At 42.8% G+C, this 23,531-nt stretch overlaps 1 protein-coding gene across 1 annotated transcript in view; it reads left to right on the top strand.

Annotated features, from left to right (window-relative positions):
• syt3 (synaptotagmin III) overlaps positions 1–23,531 on the top strand; it is a 180,405-nt gene that overhangs the window by 38,171 nt on the left and 118,703 nt on the right. The window contains exons 2-3 of the mRNA XM_079564459.1: positions 1,428–1,649; positions 13,192–13,575. Of these exons, the coding sequence (XP_079420585.1) occupies positions 13,425–13,575 (151 nt within the window). The 5' untranslated portion in view covers positions 1,428–1,649; positions 13,192–13,424. The remainder of the gene's footprint in view (positions 1–1,427; positions 1,650–13,191; positions 13,576–23,531) is intronic.

The following is a 23,531-nucleotide window of genomic DNA, read 5'->3' as shown; positions in this document are numbered from 1 at the left end:
CTAAACAATTCTCAAGTTTGTTGCATCTTCTCTCCTCAGCTGAGAGGTGCGCCTCGTAGGTGCGCTGGCCGCACGTCAAATGGTATCGGTTTCTGGTATCGGGACCTCATGAATGAGTACGAGTATGAGTACGAGCCTGTGGTATCGGCCCGATACCCGATACTGGTATCGGTATCGGTGCATCCCTAACTGAGACGCAGCAGGGCCTGGGGGACGCACTGTCATTGTTTGTCGAATTTTGATTGGCTGATAATTCTGTCAGTCATGCTGAGTGTCAATCATGAGTGTGGCCTGACAACACAGGGGTATCTGAAACTGTGGAGCAGGCCTTGAGGCGGAGCAGCTCACCAGAGGTGTTTAAGGCACTTTTTGGGTGGGAAAATAAAGTTACACCTCAACAATACCAATATAACCATCTCAATAGGACATTATATAAATGAATTACAAAATAGATATACTATTAAGACATTTTACACTTCTTTTTCTTCGTTTGACCAGGACTAGCAGAGAAGGCTCTGCAGGCCACCACTGTTCATACCTTCAGAAACACTGTGCCCAAAGATTGAGATCAGCTGACGATCTGAACATCCTGAATGACCAGGTTATTCCATCAATGGATTTCTTCTTTCCTGATGGCTCAGGTATATTCCAAGATGGCAGTGCCAGGATTCATCAGTCTCATTTGTTCAGAGAGTGTGAGACATTATTTTCTCATTGCCCTCCACAGAGTCCAGATCTTAATCCCATTGAGAATCTTTGGGATGTGCTGGAGAAGGCTTTGCGCAGTGGTCACACTCTCCCAGCATCGATACAGGATCTTGGTGACAAATGAACCCAACACTGGATCTTTTGACATTGCAGAAGCTTATTGAAACAATGCCACAGCGAATCCGTGCTGTATTCAAAGCTAGACAGTCCAAACCAAATACTAGAGAGTGATCTTTTCATTTTGTAGTGCCTGTAGTGTGACAGGTATCAGCAGCCAAACTTCCAAGTCTTCTCAAAAACTCTCAAACTCCACAGACATAAGGCATGATCGTTTTTTTCCCCGATGTATGTTGCTCAATCGCCGTGGCACTGCGCTCCAGACGTTTTAAAATGTATTCACTTTGTGCACCCACAGACTCATTCTTGCCTTTTCCGTTTGCGTGTAGGTTGAAAGGGAAGGTATAGAACATGTCATTAGCACCCGGTTCCTTACAATAAAAGGTTCAGGGCCATTCACTGCCTTTTGTTCTGAAATGGAGTGAGTGTTATTGTCGTGAGGTCGCCCATGGCTGGTGTCTGACTGCGGCGCTTTCTCTGATGACAATTTCCTTTCAAAGTCTTCACTACACATCCATGGGAATTTGCTTGCAGTCGTCCATTTTCCTAAGCTTTCTCTGTGTGGATTCTTTGCGTCAACTTAGCTCTTCTCTGTTTTCCAGGTGATGCTGCAGAACTTCAGACGGACGTTTCCGAATCCCCGGTTTTGGATACAGAAGACAGACAAACCCATGTAGTGTGACTGTCTGGAGGAACCAGTGAGGGGTTATGCATGCGCTCCAGTCCTAGCTTCTCACCTCCTCCTGAAGCAAACACAAGCTACATGTAGTGTCCACCCGGTGATTCAGCATGACCCAGATGTCAACCAGTCACACCCAGTGAAGGTAAGATCACAAAAGGCCTGTATTCTGCTGAACTCACCGTTTTGATGTTGTCGAGTTGGTTGTTGCTTCATTTATTCGTGTTTGAGTAATCCTACATAACCTGATGTCACAAAGGTTTTTAGCTTCCAGTGGTGGAAAGATTTTAGGCTTTTTATTTTACTTAACTGAAGGGAAATTTACATTGAATACTTTTCAATCTTACTTGACGACACTTTAAAGTTACAGTATCTTGAATTTTGTTTTTGCAATACCCTCTTCCACTGATTTTAAACCTAAGGGAAGAAAGATGTTTATTTGGACAAACAAAACTGCCCATATTTTTTGCATTAATGGATAGATCCAGGCCTAAAATCATGAGTTTACTTTATACATATTAAATACTTTCTTGTTTTGTGGATATCTTTTTTTAAAATAAAATAGGTATCACTTAAAGGGACTATACAGAGTTTACGTTTCGGGCCTTAGCCCTTCTTCAGACAATGACTTTGTCTGAAGAAGGGCTAAGGCCCGAAACGTCACTATCTGGTGAGCATTAAGTAAGCTTTGGAGCGACTAAGTTGTGCGGATCTTTTATTTATTTGTTTTTGTGACACTTTCCATTTTTTGATCCTGCACACTTATTTAGAACTGTGGATGTGCGTGCCTTCACCCACTACTATACGGAGTTTAAAAATGTTAAAATTAAGTATTTTCCTCCCCCTACATGTTCCAACAATGTCCTAAGGCAAAGGTCTCCAACCCTTTTTACCCAGCGAGCTACTTTTACACAAGAACGTCAACGAGCTACTTATGCTTCAAAAACACTTGTGTAAAATACGACTTAGCAGGACTTCACCCTGGAGAATTAGTAGCCAAGATAGTATTTCAAACAAAGTGAATTGGGTTTAGTCCTTATAATTTACAATATTGACCCAACTGTTTGCAGATTTTCGTTCAGCATGTTCAGAACAAACAAAAAACGCATCTAAAATTTCCGTTATCATGCGTACAGAGATGTAGAAAGTCTTTGGGGAGCTACACCTATTAAGGCCCGGCGAGCTACTGGTAGCTCCCGAGCTACTGGTTGGAGATCCCTGTCCTAATGTGCAGAATGAGCCCAGACCTGTTCACCATAACTGCCTCTAAAATCCTGCACTGTCTCAAAAAGGTGTTAATTTGGGTCCGAAGTGCCGTCATGCAGGAGCTTAATATAGAGACTGCAGTTACGCGTATGACCTGAAGTGGCAGTGGTGAGTATAAAGTGGCTAAGTTGCATCTAGCCCCTTTAAGTAAAATCTCAATAAATCAGACCAGGAATCAGACAACAGTAAATCAGAGCAAAACATAATTTTCATGTTTTTACTCTTACTCCACTCGCACTTTGGGCAGATGTAGCTGTTTTTAAATGCACTATAAACAATAAAGTTGACATTAACATCTAAACATCGGCAAATATCAGACTTGAAAATGTGTTGTCTGTGCATGTTGCGAAAGCAGTCTTTAAAGTTACAAGATCCCATGTAAGTCTATACATTGAAAGTTGATTGAATTAGAAAACACAGATGGTACATTGGATGTTTTCTTTCTTTCCATGTGAAAGTTTCTATGTTGTACGGCACAGACCAAAAAACATTGATACAACCTGGATATAGTAACTCACAGTTATCACCTGGGTTGCTGCAGTCGGTCAGGTGTAGGTTCAGTAACATTATGTGCCTTAAGAATGACATCCTGAATGACCAGGTTATTCCATCAGTAGATTACTTCTTTCTTGATGACACGGGCATATTCAAAGATGACAATGCCAAAATTCATCATGCCCATATTGTGAAAGAGTGGTTCAGGAGTATGACACATCATCATTTTCACACGTGGATTGGCCCCAGAGTCCAGATCAAGAAGAACCTTATTGAAACAATGCCACAGCGAACGCAAGCTAAAGGCGGTCAAATAAAAATATTAGCGCATGTGATCTTTGTTTTGTGGCGAGTCTTTCTTTGGTCAGGCTGTGAACTATTCTGCTTTGCCGGCGGCGTCGCTCCTAAAGCCAGTTTTCTCATGTTTCCTTCCTCTGCTCCGTTAATACTCTAATCCCTGCCTAATCGCAGACGGAGCAGCTTGTTTAGGTCAGAATGATGCGGTTAGGTTTGAGGGTAATTGACTCACTGGTCAGTGGGAGACACTTTTATGCACCAAAAATCATCAGTGTTGCCGTGGGAGATCATCCGGGCTGCGGCCGCGTGCCATTAGCCGCGCCCCCGTGGAGTGAGTGATGAGCTGGTCCCAAACTGCTGATGAGGCGCATCATCTGAAGTCGACTGTGGTATTTGAGCAGAGGAGGACAGTAACAAAATACTCACACAGTGCTAAACAACATTCTGGAAAGTCGCTAATGGCTTACGTTCTAGTTGAAGCAGTGATAACCTTAGTTGTGGAAATAGTAGTAGAAGAAGATGTAGTAGTGCAGGATTTGCACAGGGCATTAAAAAGTCATTAAAGTGATAGTCTGTAAGTTTGCAAAGTGAGAAGAGAAAGAGTGAGATTTAAAAGAAAACAATCAATTTCCCCCCCCTCTTTAACCAGAAGCATCTTTCCGCTTTCCAACCCAGTTACGCCATGATCCCGCCCCCACATTGTTTTAGCTCTAACCAAGTCCTTTTTCCTAACCTCAACCCTAATTCCTAACCTTAAAGAGACTAGATGCAAGTTGGTCATTTTTATACTCACTACTGCCACCTCAGGTCGTATGCGTAACTGCAGCTTCTATATTAAGCTTGTGCATGACGGCACTTCGAACCGAATTAACACCTTTTTGAGTGACAGTGCAGGATTTTAGAGGCAGTTGTGGTGAACAGGTCTGGGCTCATTCTACACATTAGGACATGGCTGGAACATGAAGGGGGATGAAAATACAACATTTTTAAACTCTGTATAGTCCCTTTAAACATTTGTAAAACAACAATATTAATTTAATGAAGCCGACTGAAAAAGCTGCATTTGAAATGACATCCAATCAGATTTCGCGGGGGCGTGGCTTATGGCTAAACTCGGTTGGAAATTGGAATTAGGCTAACCAGAATGGTAAATGGTCTCAACTTATATACATGCTTTTCAGGTATGTGACTTTTGAATACTGAAGTAGAATTATGCAGTACTACATCATGTAACAATACCTCTACTCAGGATGAAAATGAAAAATATTTGGTTGACAGTGACAGTTTTATGTACTCGTAATCATTGCTCAAGAAGATAACACAAAAAACACAGCAGAGACACACCTTTATGTGAAAAAAAAAAAACAGTGAGTCACTGTTTAAGCTGCTCAAGATATTAGCATGGTACCGGATTGCATTTAGCTTCAACAGCTCAGCTCCGACCTCTCCAAGAGAAAGCCCTGAACCACACTCCAAACATCTAGCCTTGGATGCAACATGTGACAGAGGTCAGAGCTGAGCTGTTAGTGTAGCATTTCCTCAGTGTTCATAGATGTGAGCCGCACATGTGTTTATCTTGTTGAAGCCATTGGTTGACATTTGCTAACGGGTAGCATGCTAACGTCTTGAGCAGCTTAAACACTCAGACTGAGACTCTGTTGACATGACAAATTGTAAAAATCACAGAGAAAGGTTTTCTATTTCCTCTTTGATGTGTTCATTTAGTCTGAGGAGTGAAGCAGATCTTTAGTAAATCCTGCTGTGGCTCGACAGACAGAGCTGCTACGTCTGTGCCACATTTGCTGGTTATATCACATAAACGTGCGTCTCTGGGGCTGTGGTTTTACTCTTATCTTCTTGAGCAATTGAATTTTCAACCTGAGAACAGATATTGTTGGATGTTGTAGTACTGCATAATTCTACTTCAGTATTCAAAATGGACGCCGGAACTACGCGTGATGTCATTGGAAACCCATGTATAGCGATATATATAACAATCAAGCTCCTCCCCCTCCCTCCTGATTGGACCTGACAAGCCAGTTCACAGGAAACGCTCGTCTCAGAGAGGGACTCGTGATTTTTTTTTTATGATTTAATATTACTTATGTTGCCTCCAATTTCAAACCCAGGCGGTCACTTATGCACAATCTACTACATTAAAACTAACAGACTATCACTTTAAGTCGATTGTGCCATAAAGAAGGCCTTAAAAGTAATCGAAAAACACTGTCTTGGATTCAAACTGGCATCAAATCAATTTTTCTGGCAATATAATATCATCGCTCGACTATTTTTACAGCATAAGTTAATCAGAAGTGCAAAAATGAGTGTCTAAAGCAATATTTGCTCTGGATTAAAATCTGGGCATGTTAGTAGGACTGAAATGACCTCAGGACATCGGTCATTTTTATGGGATCAGCAATGTCAGTAATACTCTCATTTTTGCGGACTTTTTTCCCGGAAATGATAATGAACTTTGAATGGTGCAAACAAGCCTTTTATTCATTTGTAATGCGAGCGCTAAACTATCAAGTTTGTTTATGAGCTTTGCTTTAGGGAGAAAGGTTATTTCTTACCGCATGGCGCACGCTACGACGAATAACATCTGCGTCGCGTCTCTGGGAGTTTCCTCTTCTCATAAAATAGCAGTTTCTTTTTTCTTTTAGGCCGTTCGCTCTGAAACAGACTCCTCCCTATTGCTGGGTTGCAGGTTCTAGAATATGATGATGTCACCGGACCCAGCGCGGGCAGGAGCCAGTTTTTCCTATAAACAGCATTACACTTCCACAAGTCGTAGCTAAAAAGAAAATGTACAGTGGGGAAAAAAGTATTTGGTCAGTTTCACATAGACATTGTATTGGATATTGGCCAAATACTTTTTTTCCCCACTGTATGAATTTGAAAAATTATCATTAATATCAGTCACTGGGTCCATGATTTCTCTGTACAAGACCAAAAATTTCCTCAAAGACAAAATCATTTTTCCTCTATATAATAGTATAGGCCTGTAGAATGTTGTACCTGCAACAAAGCAATATACTTTGCACCAAACGCATCCAACCTTTCCCTCAGACCCTCCCTGGTCTGTCTAGCGTTGCCATGACATCGTCTGTAACATAGTTTTTCTCTTTTATACTTTTTAAATGGGGACGGAGTGATTTTTTGATTGCATGATATAGATCACAGACACCATTTGCCCATATATGGTCATGTTTGAAAACAGTTAAGGGGAGAAAACAATTTGGAGAAAAATCTAAACTTTCTCTAATTATTCAAAAACCACTAAATGCTGAATTATGAATATAGTTTTCTACTTAATAAAAATACAAAGACATGGAGCGAAGCAAAGTGCTTCATCAGCCCATAAATACATAAATAACGGAGAATGCTTGCAACATGCTAACGCTAACGCTAGCTAGTGCCAGCTACGACTGCCATTTTTTCGATTCTACTGAACAATCAGCTGTGAGTAAATATCCACATGGATCCGATTTAGACTTCACTTTATTTGCATTTGAGGCCCTGCCCCCTTCTATGATGCGATGCCGTCTGAATACTTTAGCTAAGTGTTTTTCAACCACTGTGCCGTGGCACACTAGTGTGCCGTGAAATATTGTCTGGTGTGCCTTGGGAAATTATCCAATCTCACCTAGTTGTTTTTTTTTTTTTAAACAAATGCATTATTATCCACAAATAATGTACCGTTTTCGAGTGTCGATGCCGTCTAGTGATCGGCAGAGTAACCATATTAGACTTTTCCATATCAGGTAGTTAATTTCTTTGAGACAAGAGAATTAGTGATGTATTGAGGCATTGTGGCTAGTGAAACTATACAGTGTGTTCCTCGTCAAGACACTTTGATGAGAACATTTTCTGCTGGTGGTGCCTCGTGATTATTTCAATGAAAAAAATGTGCCTTGGCTCAACAAAGGTTGAAAAACACTGCTTTAGCTTAAACGCGGACATACGCATACTGGTTAAAATACGTTTTGAGTTGACGTTGCCCTTATTTAGATTTCATTACGCTGGTTGCAAACTTTCAAAACTCCAGCATGACAATTCGCACGGGACTAGACTCCCCTGGGGACCTCGGAGTGTACAGAATTACCCACATTTCTGACATGGCAGATTTGCACGGGCGTAGAAACTCCGAGGGCATCTGTAATATTTACTTTTTACATTAGGCCCCGAGGTAATTCTAATCCAGTGCGAATAGGGCTTAAGACACTTTCAGCTGCAGTTCTGGCTGAAATTGTAGCCTTTTTTTGGCTCAAGAGTTGCCCATTTTATCCAATTTGTCTCTAAATATTCAACTTCCCACTCTCTCCTCTGTTTGATGGAAACTTTGATTATGTTGGTAGTGACAGAAGTAGATTGTAGTTTTCTTTCTTTTTTTCATTGGAAGTTGTAGACACTTCATTGCCCAAAATGTATGAAAGTTTGGAGAGGCTGTAAAACCCTTAGTGGTAGTAGTCATAGTCATAGTAGCAGCAGTATAAGTATAAGAAGGAGTAGTATAAGTAGTGTGTTAGTGGAAGATTCGAGGATTCAAAAGGTTATATTGCCATGGAAACCAAAATGAAATGGGAAGGTGGACTTCAAAAGCAGTGGATGAAGCAAATTGAGGTAGACCGCAAGGACCTAAAGTTTTCTCTGAACTCCAGTGCTTTCAAACACAATATGACAAAGAGAGACTGGATGCTGTTTCTTCAAGTGTTACATAGGCACATCACGAGGCCCCCAAGAGCCTCAGAGAGTTTTTAGCTGCTGCAGCGACTTAAAGATCTTTAGGCCAAATCCTGCGGTACCCGATTATTGCTCCACAAAGCATTGAAAGTAGCAGACAGACAGTGTTTTAAAGAACATAGTGCAGTGGAGGCAGGAAAATGTACTTTATTGTAATGTTTTCTGCTTCTAGATTGCATATATCTTACAGTAGGTATCGAAAAAAGTATTGTTCAGGTATCGGAATCAAAAACCAAGTATCATTAAATGACCAACATCAAAGCAAAATTTAACAATCCCCAGTCCTTCTCAAGGTTGTCCATTCTCAGGTACCTAGGTGTGCAGTTGGAAGTTGGACGAGAAGCTGGGCTGGGCTATTAAGGAGGCTACAGGCATTTAACATCAGCCCATCCTTGTTTCGGACTGTCTACCACATGGGCCCTTTGACCTTTGCTTTTCCAGTCCACTGGGTGGACTGGAAAAGAACTAGCCTGGTGAGACCACAATGATTCCCCTCTAGATTTGTTTTTATACAGAGGGGGATCAGTCTGGAACCCCCGCCCCTGTTGGCGGCATCAGAAAAATCAAAACGAGCCCATGCAACCAGATTCGGATTTGCGGTTCAAGTGTTGTTCACGTGCAGCGTCACTCACGGGACACGGAAGTTCCCTCAATGACCAGAAAGAGAACGAGTGTGTCTCCGATCGGCGGTAAATGACCAAAAACACATCGACAGTAGGTGAGTTTCGTGATTCATAATCCTACGCGAATAGTTGTGTTCGAGATGAGCCAGACGGACACAGGTTTGACAGCCGACTGCAGACGCACGGTGCATGCCGGTTAGATTTCTGTCCGACTTGTTCCAGACGGGCTCTGATGTCACGGGCACGTGGGGCACGGAAAGATCGTGAGACCCCAACGAGACCAGCCGACTTGATCAGCCGCTGCATCTCTCCAGAGGCAACTGCAGCGGCTCCACGGCCCCATGCATGATGGGAAAACTTTTAGGATAGACTTTTAATGAACGTGATATCTCAACGAGATGCTGCGTGATCTGAGGCCACTCTCGTTGTTCTCTGCATGTGGAGCGGTCGGATGGACCTTTGCTGATTGGTTTACTTCACTTCCTGTTTGCTTGCGTATGAACCGCTGTGGGAAATGGAATTGACGGTGCGGTGACCAGACTCAATCGCCTCTACAGCAGTGAGTCTGGTTCCCAGGCGAGATAAGAGTATCTATGGTGGGATCAGTTCTCCCAACAGTCCAACAAGTGAACAAGGATGCTCTCAAAACTCAAGGCCATTACAAGTAGCTCCTTTCACCCCATTCATGCCCTGGAGGTGATCAACAGCAGCGCCATTAGTCAGAGACTAAAGGCTCCAAAGTGCTAGTCCGAGCGTTTCAGAAAGACCTTCATTCCAGCGGCCATTATACTGTTCAATGGATAGTGATAATGATGTCCACTTATGTACTTTTTATACTGTGTGTTATATCTGTATTCAAGAATTAAGCTATCTATCTGTTAAGTAATGATAATAAAATGTGATTAAATGAAAAACTTGCGAAAAAGCTCAAGGGGATCAGTTTGTGTGGCTTCAGACTGATAAGAGAGCGGGAAGACAGCATGAAAAAGTGACCTTGGAGATATGTGGAGAACTGAAGCCGATATATTTACACAACAGAATGTCGGAAATGGCACATGTTACGTCAATACACACAAGATGGCGCCGCCTATAAGGGAGCTCCCGGATAAGTGGGAATCCGGCTGCATGACGTTCAAATACCCCATGGACTTCACACCCCTTAAACAATTCTTTGCTCTTTCCTATTTTCAACGACTCACATTTGAGCAATCTCATCCAAACTCCTCAACCCGAATCTTGCGACATTTCGCCAGACGGTTTGTTTTCAAAGTAGGGCCTGCCGTTGCGTGGTCGTCCCAATAGTTCCACTCTCAAATTAGCCCGAGTGCCGAGACCTGGATGCCAGCTGCCTGTGACTGTGCACTGTTCATGCCAAAGCGTTTTACAGAGCAGTGATGTATTAGGAACTCTCTGATAGTTTTGGCTTCCGTGTTTCTATTTAATGGAGGAGGCGACCATTTTGCCAAACTCTTCATTTGTGCACTTTATGTCCTTGCCTGAGTGCTGCCAGTTTGTTTTATTTCAGAAAGTTTTTTTTTTTTTCTAAAGTGGGTGTTTGATATTTTTGGGCCGCAAAGCAATTTTGGAGTTTTGGCAAAGCTCTGTGTTTGTTTGTTTAGTGTTTTCAGGTGCATTAAGAGCAGTTCCTGTTTCTGCTATATTTTTGTGCGTCAGTGAATTGGAAGATTGCAGCTTGGCCATGAATCTGTGAGCAATGGGACACACAAAGGCTACGTGGCTACACAAAGCTGGGATACTCACACACCATTATTGCATGTGTGTCTTGTTTTGGTTAGAGAAAGAATGAGCAAGAATGCAATCTTAAAGGTTAAAACAGGCACCACAATGGAACCTGGACTAAGGACCGGATCCTCCTATTTCAGGCTGAAGTAAAGCATCACCTTCTACAAATGCCAGTGTTTTGCCTCCTATATGGCCTAGATGGGTGTTCTGCGAAGAAATTTGCAGTATTGTTCGCATTTACAGTTGATTACTGAAACAGGCATTTGACCCTTTTGTGTAATAATCCCCAAATATCATCTTGAGGGCCGGTTTTAGCCCCCAGGCCTGCCTACCCCTGCCTACTTCAGGTGTGGATGCCAAATACCAGTGGCATGCCGTCATCAGAGATCAACCCAAACGCAAAATCCAAAGTAACAAAAAGGTACTAGACTTACAGTTTGGTGCTATGTGGGATGATTATTTTAGCGCTCGTAGTCCCGTACCCTTCCCGAGTCCCAGCGCAGCGGACGCGGGGGAAACTCTTCTCCTGTCTGGAGAAGCCAAGCATCTTTGTCCCGCTCTTTCCCGCTGATTTTCTATCGAAGCTCTTCATGAGGAAGCGGTGCCAAATATCCGATTAATAAATCCACTTAATTTTACCTAGTTCAGACATTTCACAGTAGGAAAATTTTGTTTATCCGGTTTAAAGCAGAACTAAGTAACGTCCTTTTCGTAGTCCCTGTGGGGGTAATACAAGTGTTTATGGGATGATTGGAGGGTCTTTCATCTCCCCCTGGTGTCTCTGGCCAGAAAACCATGCTTGCAACTTGACTGCCACTGGACCGGAGCCACCAACACACACTAATAGAAGAAGAAGCTAGCATGCTAACAGGCAAAGCTAACTGTGGGCTAGCGTCACTTTAAACAGTATTTACAGCCAAGTTTGAGTGAAAAAAAATATTTTCATTGTATAATTGGATGTACAATATCCCTCTGTCCCTTCGCCTTTTCTGTCAGCGTAGTATTTACTCTCCAAGACAATTAATAAGTTAAAAAATCGCAACTTGCTACGACACCTGCAGTTGCGCTTATGGCCTCTAGGGGCAATAGTTACTTGAGTACTGCTTTAATTGAGCCAGCACTTCTAATTGGAACATCTTGCCCATGCGCAGTTACTTTAGAGGTTTTCCCAGGCGAGGAAAGGCCGGGGTAACTGCTGAGACACAGCAGGGCTCGGGGACGCGCTGCCATTGTTCGTCGAATTCTGATTAGCTGATAATTCTGTCAGTCACGCTGAGTGTCAAATCATGTGTGCGGCCTGACAACACAGGGGTATCTCAATCTGTATAGCTGTTCAGCCAGAGGTGTTTAAGGCTCTTTTTGAGTAGGAAATTACAGTTACACCTCAATAATACCAATATAAGCAGCTCAACTCACTGTCCCAAGGACCCGCTTTAAACCAGAGGAGACTTGTCCTTTGAAGCTGTTGCTCCTAAACTGTGGAACGACCTTCCTCTGTTGCTACGTGTGGCGATTCTTTTAAAAAGCAGCTGAAGACATGGTTGTTCGGACGAGCTTTTAGTTGACATGGCTGTCTACTCTTTCTATGTAGATTTTTTCTGTAGCCTGTTGTTTTTGTGTCTCTGTGAAGCACTTAGTGATTTTATCTATGAAAGGTACTATATAAAGCTTCTTCTACTTGGCCACTGGCAAATACAGCCCTGCTCTGGACGTCCAGGTGCTTTGGAGAAATATGATCACACTCCACAGAGATCAAATCCCCTGTTGAAAATACTCTGAAAACACTGTCAATGTCTTTTAAATCTTCCCTGAGGAGGACTCTCAGACTCCCAGACTCCCCTTAAAGACCCTACACCTGACGTTTTTTTTCTTTTTGTAGAATAGCATTCTTTTTGCTCCATAAAAGTATGTTGTAAAAGTAGTAATTTGTGAACAAAAAAAAGCCTGATGTGTAAAGTTTGTATTATGATTTGTTGATGTTGTTTATGAGCGACCCCAGTTGTTTGATCACATTTTGACTAAAAAGAAAGAAACTGAGCCGGTGATACAGCAAACTTGCCTACCCTTACAATATCTGAACATGCCAAGTCCCTCCAGACCACATTCTTTTATGTAAATAATTGTTACCAAATTGCCAGTCCCCAGTCAATCCTAATTAGTGCTAGTACTGGTCTCGGCATGTTAAAGATCAGTGATCTTTGGATCTGGCAACGCAAGCGCTTTGTTTGTATACTTTATTGTCCCCGTAGGGAAATTTGTCCTCTGCATTTAACCCATGTTTCAATGCCACTGGGGCTAAAAAAAACCCCAAAAAGTGTGTACACATCATGTTGAGTTATTTTCTAATTGTGAATAAAACAGCTTTGCAGTTTATATCAGTGAAGTCAGCGTTTCATTTGAATGTTTGTTTCGTTGCTGGGGAAACAGATGTTTTTCATGGGAGTCCACATTGGAATTGTTTTCAGAGATAAAATTGTTCAGAAACATGTGACTCATCGTCGTTTTCTTTCCCCCCAGGCGATTGGAGAGGAGCAGGCGTCTCTCACTCATCCATGGCTTCATCTCTCTGGACTCTGTGATCCGTCCCGCCTTCGCCACACCCCTTCCACCAGAGCTCCCGCGTGAAAAAGTGGAAGGGCCCGGGCACTGCTTCCTCCTGCCTGAGCGCCGTTCCAATCGCAGAGGAGGCCGAGGGGGCGGGCTGCGCTGTCATTGGCTGGCTGCGGTGAGAGTGCGATGCTGATTGGAGGATGTCGGGCGACTGGGATGAAGACGTGTGTAAGAAGGCGCTGGTGCTGGTCGAGGAGCTGTGCTTTCACTCGCCGCGCGGCTACAGCCAGAGCGAACGCTGCCAGGAGTTCAGCTACCTCCTGAGGGGACGCAACCGCCAGATAGACACAGGTGAGGGGGCACGGTTATCGCTTTTGGTGCCAATGTTGCAGATTAACAAGGTATTGGTATCAGCAAGCACCTAAACATATTTATTAGCCACTGCTGATCGCGCACAGAGCAGCTCAAATACTGGCAGGGGAGGCTCGGCAAGCAAAAAGTATTTACAATCACTGAGATAGAATTCAAGTTAACCCTTTGATGTCTTCATTTTCCCTTTAGAGTGGAAGAAGTACTTTGGCACAATTGAGCAATGCCCTTTTGCAGAATGAGCCATATACGACAGAGGCCACACTGTCGTTGCAATGACGCTGACTCAAAAGTGAGGGTCAGGAAGAGTGAAGCCAACCAGAGCCAGTTTGAAAACACCCTAATGATCATGGGATCATAAACAATGTAGGATATGACTGACAAAATAGAGGTCTGGAGGGGGTGGGTGGGTGTCCAAACTTTTTTCATCAAGGGTATATAAAGTGGAGAGCCACAGATCGTTGTTCAAGGCAGTCAAACATTCAACAGGGTGCATTTAAGAATCTTCTCTGGCGATGTGTGCCTTCTTAGAAGAAGCCTGAGGGCGACCAAAAATGAGCCTGGTAAACCTCACCCATTTCTTTTCTGCGTGAAAGAAGGCGGGTCTAGGACACACACGGTAAACAAGTGGCTGATTGGCGGCTGAGGCAGAACCAATCACAAACGTCACAGAGAATTGATAAGGTTAAGTCACTTGTGACACGTGCAGAAGTTATTAGCCAAAACTAATCATGGATGAAGTAGTGGAGGATTTTGCCTCTGTGTTCTCATCAGTTTTAGCCTGGTTTTTCCAGACCCTTGTACTCATTGTGTTTCGTACAAGGGTCTGGACCTTCACAATTGAGCTCCGTTATCTGGTGGGAGGGGTGAACTCCTTTGAAACGATTGGATCTGATTTTTGCTAGTGTTTGGTCGTGACGTATCTTATGTAATGCGCCCGAGTGAGTGAAGCAAGCCATGATAACTCTGTCATAACTCTATCATAACTCTATCATAGCTCTATCAAAACTCTATCATAACTCTATCATAATGCTATCATAACTCTATGGGAGCATTCCTTGCGCATTCCAAGGCTTCAATTTTAATTTCTGGATATTTGGGAGCTGAGCCAGAACAATTTGAAGAGCTTCCATTACTTTTGTATCCGCCGCCATTGCCAAACTGCAACCAGCAAATGCGGCACAAATGCTTGACGTCACCGACAAGCCCCGCCTCCCCCGCTCGCTGATGTAACCCGGCCACTGAGATCTTTGACCGGAGTTTACAGATGGCTAAAGCCAGGCTACGTCAGTTTATATTCAGTTCATATTTTCTTAATTGGACTACTTTATTTCACTGACAATGTGTGTGTTAGACCCGCCCGTTCAAACTGCTCCAATTGCTCCGTCACGAGACTAACTTCCCTGTGTGGACAAGGAATAGTGTGGCAGGAATAGCCAGGCAAACCGAAAATTGGTCTTAGGGCCACATTTGACCGCACTTGTCGAGAGTCTTCAATTTATCAGTCCTTCTCCAACCCAACAAGGCTATACATATATAATAGTAATGTTGTTGAGCCTGAGACACAGACTCGGACTATAGGTCCTATAAGTAAATTTAAGTAAACCATAACAGTGTGGGGCTAATGTTGGATTAATACTTCCAAACTAAAGGAAACACAGCACAGAAGTTTATGGAATTGTAAACAACTCTGTCTAGATGACAACTTTTTAGAATTTTTTGCGTTATGACAGGGCCCTCCCTCCAGGACAACTGAGAGCTTTCAAAAACAATACGGAAATGTGTTTTTCAGCTACAGTGAAAGTCACTGAATGAAATGATTTCTCCACTAAAATTAAATGCAGTTCTTCAAATTTGTAATGCGAGGTCTGAGGAAATGTGCCTGGTCCCAAACGGTCTAAACTTTAACTTGGAAAAAAATAACGATATCCATGAAATGCTCATGAGACGAGTGTGCAAATGGCTCTGTAGCTTTGTTATGCTGATTTAGAAAACTGCAGAATCTTCATGGAGTTCGTCACAAACAAACAGACTCAATTAGGCAAACTGTCAGTCGCGTCTGCCAATCAGCCAACATTCATTTGGGCCACATTCATTATTTACAGTGAAAATATCTGGATTTCAGCTCGGCTTCAAATGTGGCTAAAAATAGGCTGTTATGTAATGCGATGTACACATGGTGTGCGTACAGCAGTGTGTTCGACAGGGGGACGAGAGAGAGAGTCATGTTTAGAGACGAGCGGGTGCAGAGTGTGCTCACAACAATAGAGCGTGAAACATTCGTCTGTTCCAACGGAAGAGACACGTCCATCCAACTCTGATGGAGTCACGAGCTGCAAATGACTGTCAGCTAATTCGAGAATGTTGTTTTCTGTCAAATATTGCGCAATTGTGTTTTATGTTTGAAAATATAATCAATTTCACTGCCAAAATAATAAGTAATAATAATAAAATAAAAATAAAAATATGATATTTCTAATGAGGCTGCAAAGCTGGAACATCTGCTGTTGGTTAAAAGCCCTGATCCAATTTTTTCTTCTGGTAGTGGAATAATTTGAATCTTACCTACAAGCTGAATTATCGGATTATATGTGAATTCACAATCGAGAATCGACCTTGTGCTGCTCCCGCCGATCTGTCCGAACCAAAAGTGGTTTGGGCCAAATAGATGCTAATTAACAACACAGCGACGCTGAATAACATGAGGTTTGTTGTGACGTACTTTACAAACACACTTAACATTTTTCAAAACTAACTATTTAATGGATGCGCTTGATCCAATCAGCAAATGCTGCTCCAAGTCGGAGCGAGCCCAAATTGATATCAGTGCTAATGTTATTGGCACTGGAATATCAATCTGGCTCGTGCCAGGTTAGAATCATTTCTTTGTCCTTCAGTATATTGTAAGAGCAGACATTTATGAATAAAAGCCTTTGTGTCCATTTCATTATAAAATCTTTTTATCGATCGTGAACTAGCAGTTTTTTGCAACAGTGATGCTCCCTGAAAGTTGTGAAACATGCTGATAAATCCACACCTTTGAAGAAGTCAGATGTTAGAAGTGATTTTAAACAGAAAAGTTAGGAATGAGTTTGGACCAGATCCATCCATCCATCCATCCATCCATCCATCCATCCATCCATCCATCCATCCATCCATCCATCCATCCATCCATCCATTTTCTTTCACTTGTCCGTTGCTGGGTCGTGGGGGCAGCTGTTGGATCTGCCCAAATCACATTGCACCAGCCCCTGTGACTCCTCCTGGTCCACAGAAGGACAACCTCATGGTTCTACCCGGGCCTGTTGGTCTCTCATAAGGGGCGTCTGAACCGCTCTTTGTCTGACCCGTCACCGAGGACCTGTTTGCTCTGGGAGCATCAATCCAAAACATGCAGCTAATGGGCATGGTGATCAAAGAATGGATCTGGATGAGGAACTAACCTACGGAAATCTTAAATACTGCTGACTTTAGTCAAGACGGCACTGGTTGTCTGATGGACTTGATTGATTAATTATTGATTATCGTCCCATCCCTAACCTGGAGCTGTACTTTGTTTCACTGATGCATGTTCGAGTAATCCCACATATTCAGTCTCCTCATGGGTTCATAACGCGCTGTTCCTGCTGATGTCATGAGGTGGTGCTCCCCTTCTTCAGGAAGTGCCCGCCGTGTTCTTTAAAGTGTATATCAAACAGACAGGAGGCTGCAGCTCCAACGACTTAAGGAGGTAACGCTGGTTTGGATAGAAAAGGGAATCTTCCGTCACGGTTGGCAGCACGTGGGCAGGTGGAGCGCTGGTGTTTTTGATGCTGCGCGTGTGTCTCGCTGTAGATTATCTGGGATTGGATTTTGCCGTCGGAGGTTTGGAGCGTGTGAAGAAATGCCTGCGCCGTCAGGGCTTGGCTCCTGGTACCAGCTGTGCTTTCTGTAATTTTCCTTCACTGAACAAAACATCTTGTTATATAATCTTGATTAGAAAACCAAGCTGGTGCGAAAGTGTAAACGCTGGAGTTTCCAATTGGTTATAAAACACTTAATCTACTGTTAACTGTCAGTGTGCTTTCTCGAGCTTTTCACACCAAGTAACACCTCGTAAAATATTTGACCGTCCAAGTACCACCGGGCCTGGATCAAGATCAAATCAGGACTTAAGTTGGTATGAAAAGAAAGTAAATTGGACTAAATTATGTCTGAACTGGAAGGAAACCGTACATTTCTGTTGCAACAATGCAGTTTTCACACTGTGGGGCAGATAATGGCAGTCTTATCATATTTTATCTAAAACAACAGTACCTACGATGCCCATATATATGTACTGCAGTTTCAGAACCACTGCCTCACTGAATCTAGAAACGTGAGGTCTTTCTGTGTGGAGATTACGTGTTTTCCTCGTGTTTGGGTGTAATTTCCTCTGGGTGCTCAAATCCTTCTGCCTCTCCTGACCACGATAAGGCCCACTGACACTGAAGTATAGCCTGGCCAGCCAGAATATTTTCCTATTCTTTACAAAGACGTATAGTCTGGGATCAGGGGTTGTTTCTTTGAACCAATCAGAGAAAATGACGTGAAAGGCATGCGGCGTGTTTTGTAAACAAGGAAGTTAATGGGACAAGATGACGGCGCATGACGGCACTTATGAACCGGATTAACACCTTTTTTAAATGACAGTGCAGGATTTTAGCGGCAGTTGTGGTGAATAGGTTTCATTCTACACATTAGGACATTGCTGGAACATGTGTGTGGGGAAATACATAGTTTTAATACTTTTAAACTCTTTCTAGTCCCTTTAATGAGAAACAAATGTGATCGATCTGTCGTTTTTGTCACAAAACCTGAAGGGTACAAGGAGTCATTAATCACAAGTTCAGATTTTAAACGTATAGGAGAAATCAACACGAATGCGCACGCTTCAAAAAATTGCCTGGTTGTTTTGACGAGATAAGCATTAGTTGGGCATTTGACCTAGATTATTTCACTTGCTCTGATATGTTTCTGGATTCAATACATATTTTCTGGGGTAAGAAAATCGCACTTGACAGTTTTACGCTGTTATTTCAAGTCCTCAAACTAGCAAAGTGAACTTGCTCTGATCAGGAAAAAAAGTCTCAGTGAGTGAAAATGTATATTCTCAAATCAGGTCATTTAAACCCATTCTTGATATTGCATTTTTTTCATCCAGCAGCTTTTTCAAGCTATGTACATTTGGAACCTTGACAACAAAACCCTTGATAGATGCAAACAATAAGAAGAAAATCCTCTTAGAGAAGATGAAGCATCAACATACGTACTGTATATGCGTCGGTACATCCTTTTACAGGTGGTTAATTCGTTTCCTGTTGTGATGTAGTCTGTGATTGGATTGATGTGCAACATTTCGAGATTTACTTGGCTGTTAGCGAAGTACCAGTCCTGCTTCTGAACAGACGCACAAAGCAGGAGTGGACGGGCTGCCCAGGGTCAAATGCAGAGGACAAACCTCCCTATTTGGACAATAAAACATGCGAACAAAAAAGTCTTCAAAGGTGCCGGTAGAACGAGGGAATCCCATTGAAAAAAAACAAGCTCCTTCTTATCGTCATCGCTCTATTTCCGTAAAAAGCACTACGCAGCCACCCACTCTTAACCGCTGAGGAAAATCTCAACGCTTTTAGCTCCTTTTGTTGGCTCTGTGGCTTGGTACCGACTGTGATTCCCCTCTGCTGTACTGCATACATAAATGCACCCCCCGCCCCGAGGGTCGCGCCCGCCTCGCGCTGCCTCTGCTGGGCTTATGTTCTCAGCGGATCCCCCTTTGAAGTGGAGGCGTCCCGGTGGGCTCGCATCAGGTCTGACTGGCAGCCACCTACTTCCTCCCCCGTGCGGCGTATAGATAGAGATCTGTAAAGGGATCGGCGCTCGCTAAGGTACATTTGATCACAGAGGAGCCTTATCAGCGAGCGGTGATCTGGCAACCGCGAGCCACGGCTTTGTTTTTGCTCCTCCTAATCTGCGTCCATCTCGCCCTCTCCGCTGCATCCTCTGCTCTCACTCCGACGAAAACCATGTCCTGTTTCACTGCGGCCATAAATCTCCAATGGATAAACTTCACCATCGATCTGCTCTGTATTCACTAATATATCTGAATTATCTGATGAAGTTTATACAAAAAATAAAGAAAAAATCCCAATCATTCAGGAAAATAAGTCGACTCAACTGGATATTTCTGCTCTGAGGTTTGCCTGGTGACAGTGCGATTTTCAACACCTGTGCGTGGGATTGTGTCGCCGCCCACTCGACAACCTGATGGGGCTGAACATCTCTGGGCCTTTGAAGAAGAGAATTCCTCACTTCCGAAATACGTGCTTGCTCATTGTTGAGTCGAGTCCCACATGCACAAACAAGAGAGAAAGAGCAGGGACATAAACATGAAGTATTTTCCAGCATTTTAAGCACCACAGTAGCGGCAGCAGATGCAGTACTATAAGTACAATAAGTCTCACTCTGACAGACACATGCTATTTAAGTCCTATTGGCGTCTAAAGGTCTTCCCAGTTCTATTGTTTTCATTTGAAAGGCGGGGACGCACCCGGAGCGCATGGCTTCTTATGCAAAACATAAAATGATGTACTTCTGCTCCCCTGTGAGTTCACACGAGTGACTCTGAGTAGGGCTGCTCGATTACAGAAAAAATAATAATCACGATTGTTTTAGTAATAATGAAATCATAATTATTCAAACGATTATATGTGGCCTTTTGCTCACGTTTCTAAACTAATCCTCTATTGAGAGATACCTGCCCCCTGCTGGCCAGCCCTCACACCTGTTCAAGCAAACAGAGCCACGTGGCCTGATGACATCATCAGACAGCGCTAAGGTTTGTTTGTTGGACCAAAGCATGAGCCTTTAGCTGGAGGAAACGTCTGTGCTTATTGAGGAGGAGTTTTTCTCTTTTTTTTTTTTTTTTATCTTCGAGCTAACGGCTAGTATAAAAATTACACCACAAAAATTAAACTGAAAAGTATTTATACTAAAGACAGGCTGATTATTTTATGAGTGGCTCGTTCAAAATCGGCGCTATTTTAATTTTTAATTAGTATTAGCTTCAAGACAAAAACACTGTGATGAACACGGAAGTTTCCTCCAGTGAATTCTTTGCTCCTTACACAATGTTTTTAACATGATCATGTGACTGTCCATCAGTAATTCCTTGCTTGATATGGCCTAAAATCTACATCACGATATCTCGATAACGAATAACAAATCACTTCAAAATCCCAGCCTTGCGCCTATTGGGAGGATTAATTCAGTGATATTTTCGCAAATATGATGTACTCAAGCAGTTTACAGTCTTCATTTCATTTTACTTTTTAAGCACCGGCCCCCGTGTTCTACAGTCAGTGGTTTTGTGCTGCTCTGACATAAACTATATTGTGTCCACAACGATACAAAAAATTATAGTATCGCGATAACGAAATGCGATACGATATGCCCAACCTCTACTGCCATGTAATCTGATCTATTGAACTATTTATTTGGACAAGTCACTGCTACTAAATCACATGGATATAACGAGAGGAAGAGCAGCAACTCCTGAGGATCCATCGGAAGTTGTGTTCATATTCATACAGCCCATTGTCCTGCAGCTGTTAGACTCTTCTCTAAAGGCGACATGCAAGCACTGCAGAGGTATGTCGTTCCTTGCATGCGATTATACTTTCTCAGGTGCAGAGCAGTAGCTGCGTTTGCATTAGCGCTGTGATTCGCCTATTTATTTATAACGAAACCAAGGGGGATTTCTGACTAAAGCTCTGGTCATAGAAAACCAGAAAAGCAACACGCTTAAACACATTACTAAAGCATAAATGAAATGGTTTATATTTAAAGAGGGATAGTCTGAAATTGCAAATGACCCTGAAGAGGCTTGAGTACCACCAGTTCAACCACTACTTATTGAACCACAACACAAAATCTTCCTATTAATCGTAGTATTTCCACCTGTCCATCTGCAGTTGAAGGTATCGTTTATCCCGTCGACCTATTTCCAAATCGCTCCTGACTGTCGTGAAAGTTTAGCTGAACATTGAAGGAATCTACTGTCTCCCCTCTGCTCTCCTTCTTGTTGTAGCTTCTCCATCTTTGGCCTATTTTCTCAGCCGCGAAGAAACCGGAACAGTCAGCGTATACGTCTCTTTCAACATGTCCGCCAATCTGTAAGGGGGGGAAAAAACGGCCCCTCGTTTCCCCACCGTTCTCTCCGTCCTCCTCTTCATGGGATTGTCTAGACTCTCGCCGTGTGCCATCTCGTATTGCGTTCTGACAGTTCCCGGTGGTGATGGATCTATTCTGTTTCCATCCGCCGCCCATCCCCCTCACCCCCCCCCGACCCAATCATATCTTTTTGAACAAGTGCTGATTAATGACATACACAGACTTATAAATAATTCACGGTCAACAGAGCGAGCCGTGGAGCAGGAGAGGAGGATGAGAGAGAGAGAGAGAGAGAGAGCAGGCGCAGGGAAATAAAAATAGGAACAAGAGCTGAATTTAGATCATAGGGCCAGTTTAGTGTTTGTAAACAATGCATGAACTCTCCATTCTCTGCATCCTCTGCTCTCGCACAAAACTAACTTTGCGTTTGCTTTCACTGCGTCCGTTGATACTTTGCTCCCTTTGGACTGCTGCCCCGGCTCGGATGCTGTGGGAGTTTTCAAAGTTGTAAATTTTACATGGGAATTAATGGGGGGAAAACAAGAATTTAGCAATTCTGAAGGTTGTTCTTTTACAGAGAAAACTTACTGGGGGAACAACCAATAAAATGAAAAAAATATATATAGAGAGAGATTAAAAGTGGCTGACAAACTAATATTGCCATGTCTGAGCGCTAGGGATTCAAAAGAGCAATGTTTCAAGTACATGACCAGATCCTATTCACCTTATTCTGCCCACTTTTGCTTCGTTTTGCCATGGAGAACCGGAGAACTTGACTTCACCAGTCCTTTGTTAACTAATACGAGTCAGGGGGCGGGCGTAATTCATGGCGGCGCCCGTGCGAACTTCCGGATTAAAGAGAATGGAAGGGCATTCTAAAAATAGACAAATTCCTATCCACCATGTAGTTTAAAGCAGTACTAAGTAACTCATGCCCCTAGAGGCCATAAGCGCCACTGCAGGTGTCGTAGCATGTGGTGTTTTTTTACTTATTAATTGTCCGTGAAGTAAATACTACGCTGACAGAAAAGACAAAGGGAGAGAGGGATATTGTACATCCAATTACACAATGGAGATAATTTTTTTCACTCAAACTTGGCTGTAAAAACTGTTTAAAGTGGCGCTAGCCCCCAGTTAGCTTTGCCCGTTAGCCTGTTAGCTTCTTCGTTGTGATTCTATTTGTGTGTATTGGTGACTAAGCAGGAAAGTTGCGTTTGTGGTTTTCTGGCCAGAGACACCAGGGGGAGATGAAAGACCTTAACCCTAACCCCCAAACATCCCATTAACACTTGTATTACCCCCAGAGGGACTACGGAAAGGATTTATTAAGGTAAACAAGTTACTTAGTGCTACTTTAATAACTAAATGTGTAAAATACACTGCCTGACACACACAAAAAAGTTCACACATGCTAATATTTGGTTGGACCAACTTTAGCTTGTGGCATTGTTTCAATATTTGTCCATATATGGTCATGTTCCAGATTGGGGGGGAAACAAAGAAGCAAAAATAATAAACTTTCCCCCATTTTCCCACCATTCCTTTAACAAATGCTGAATTCTTAATATATTTTACTACCACATAAAGATACAGAAACATGGAGAGGAGCAAAGTGGTTCAAAAGCCTATAAATACTTAAAAAAAACAGCTAGGGAGCTATGTTAGCTTGATGCTACACATGCTAACGTTAGCAACAAGCGCCGTTTTTTTGGTTCTACTAGAGAAATTTGCTGTGAAAAAACATCCAT

The sequence above is a fragment of the Gobius niger genome (assembly GCF_951799975.1).
Source record: "Gobius niger genome assembly, chromosome: 10".
Classification (NCBI taxonomy): domain Eukaryota; kingdom Metazoa; phylum Chordata; class Actinopteri; order Gobiiformes; family Gobiidae; genus Gobius; species Gobius niger.
Note: the sequence above shows the minus strand (reverse complement) of the source record. Positions and strands in the feature narration are given on the sequence as shown.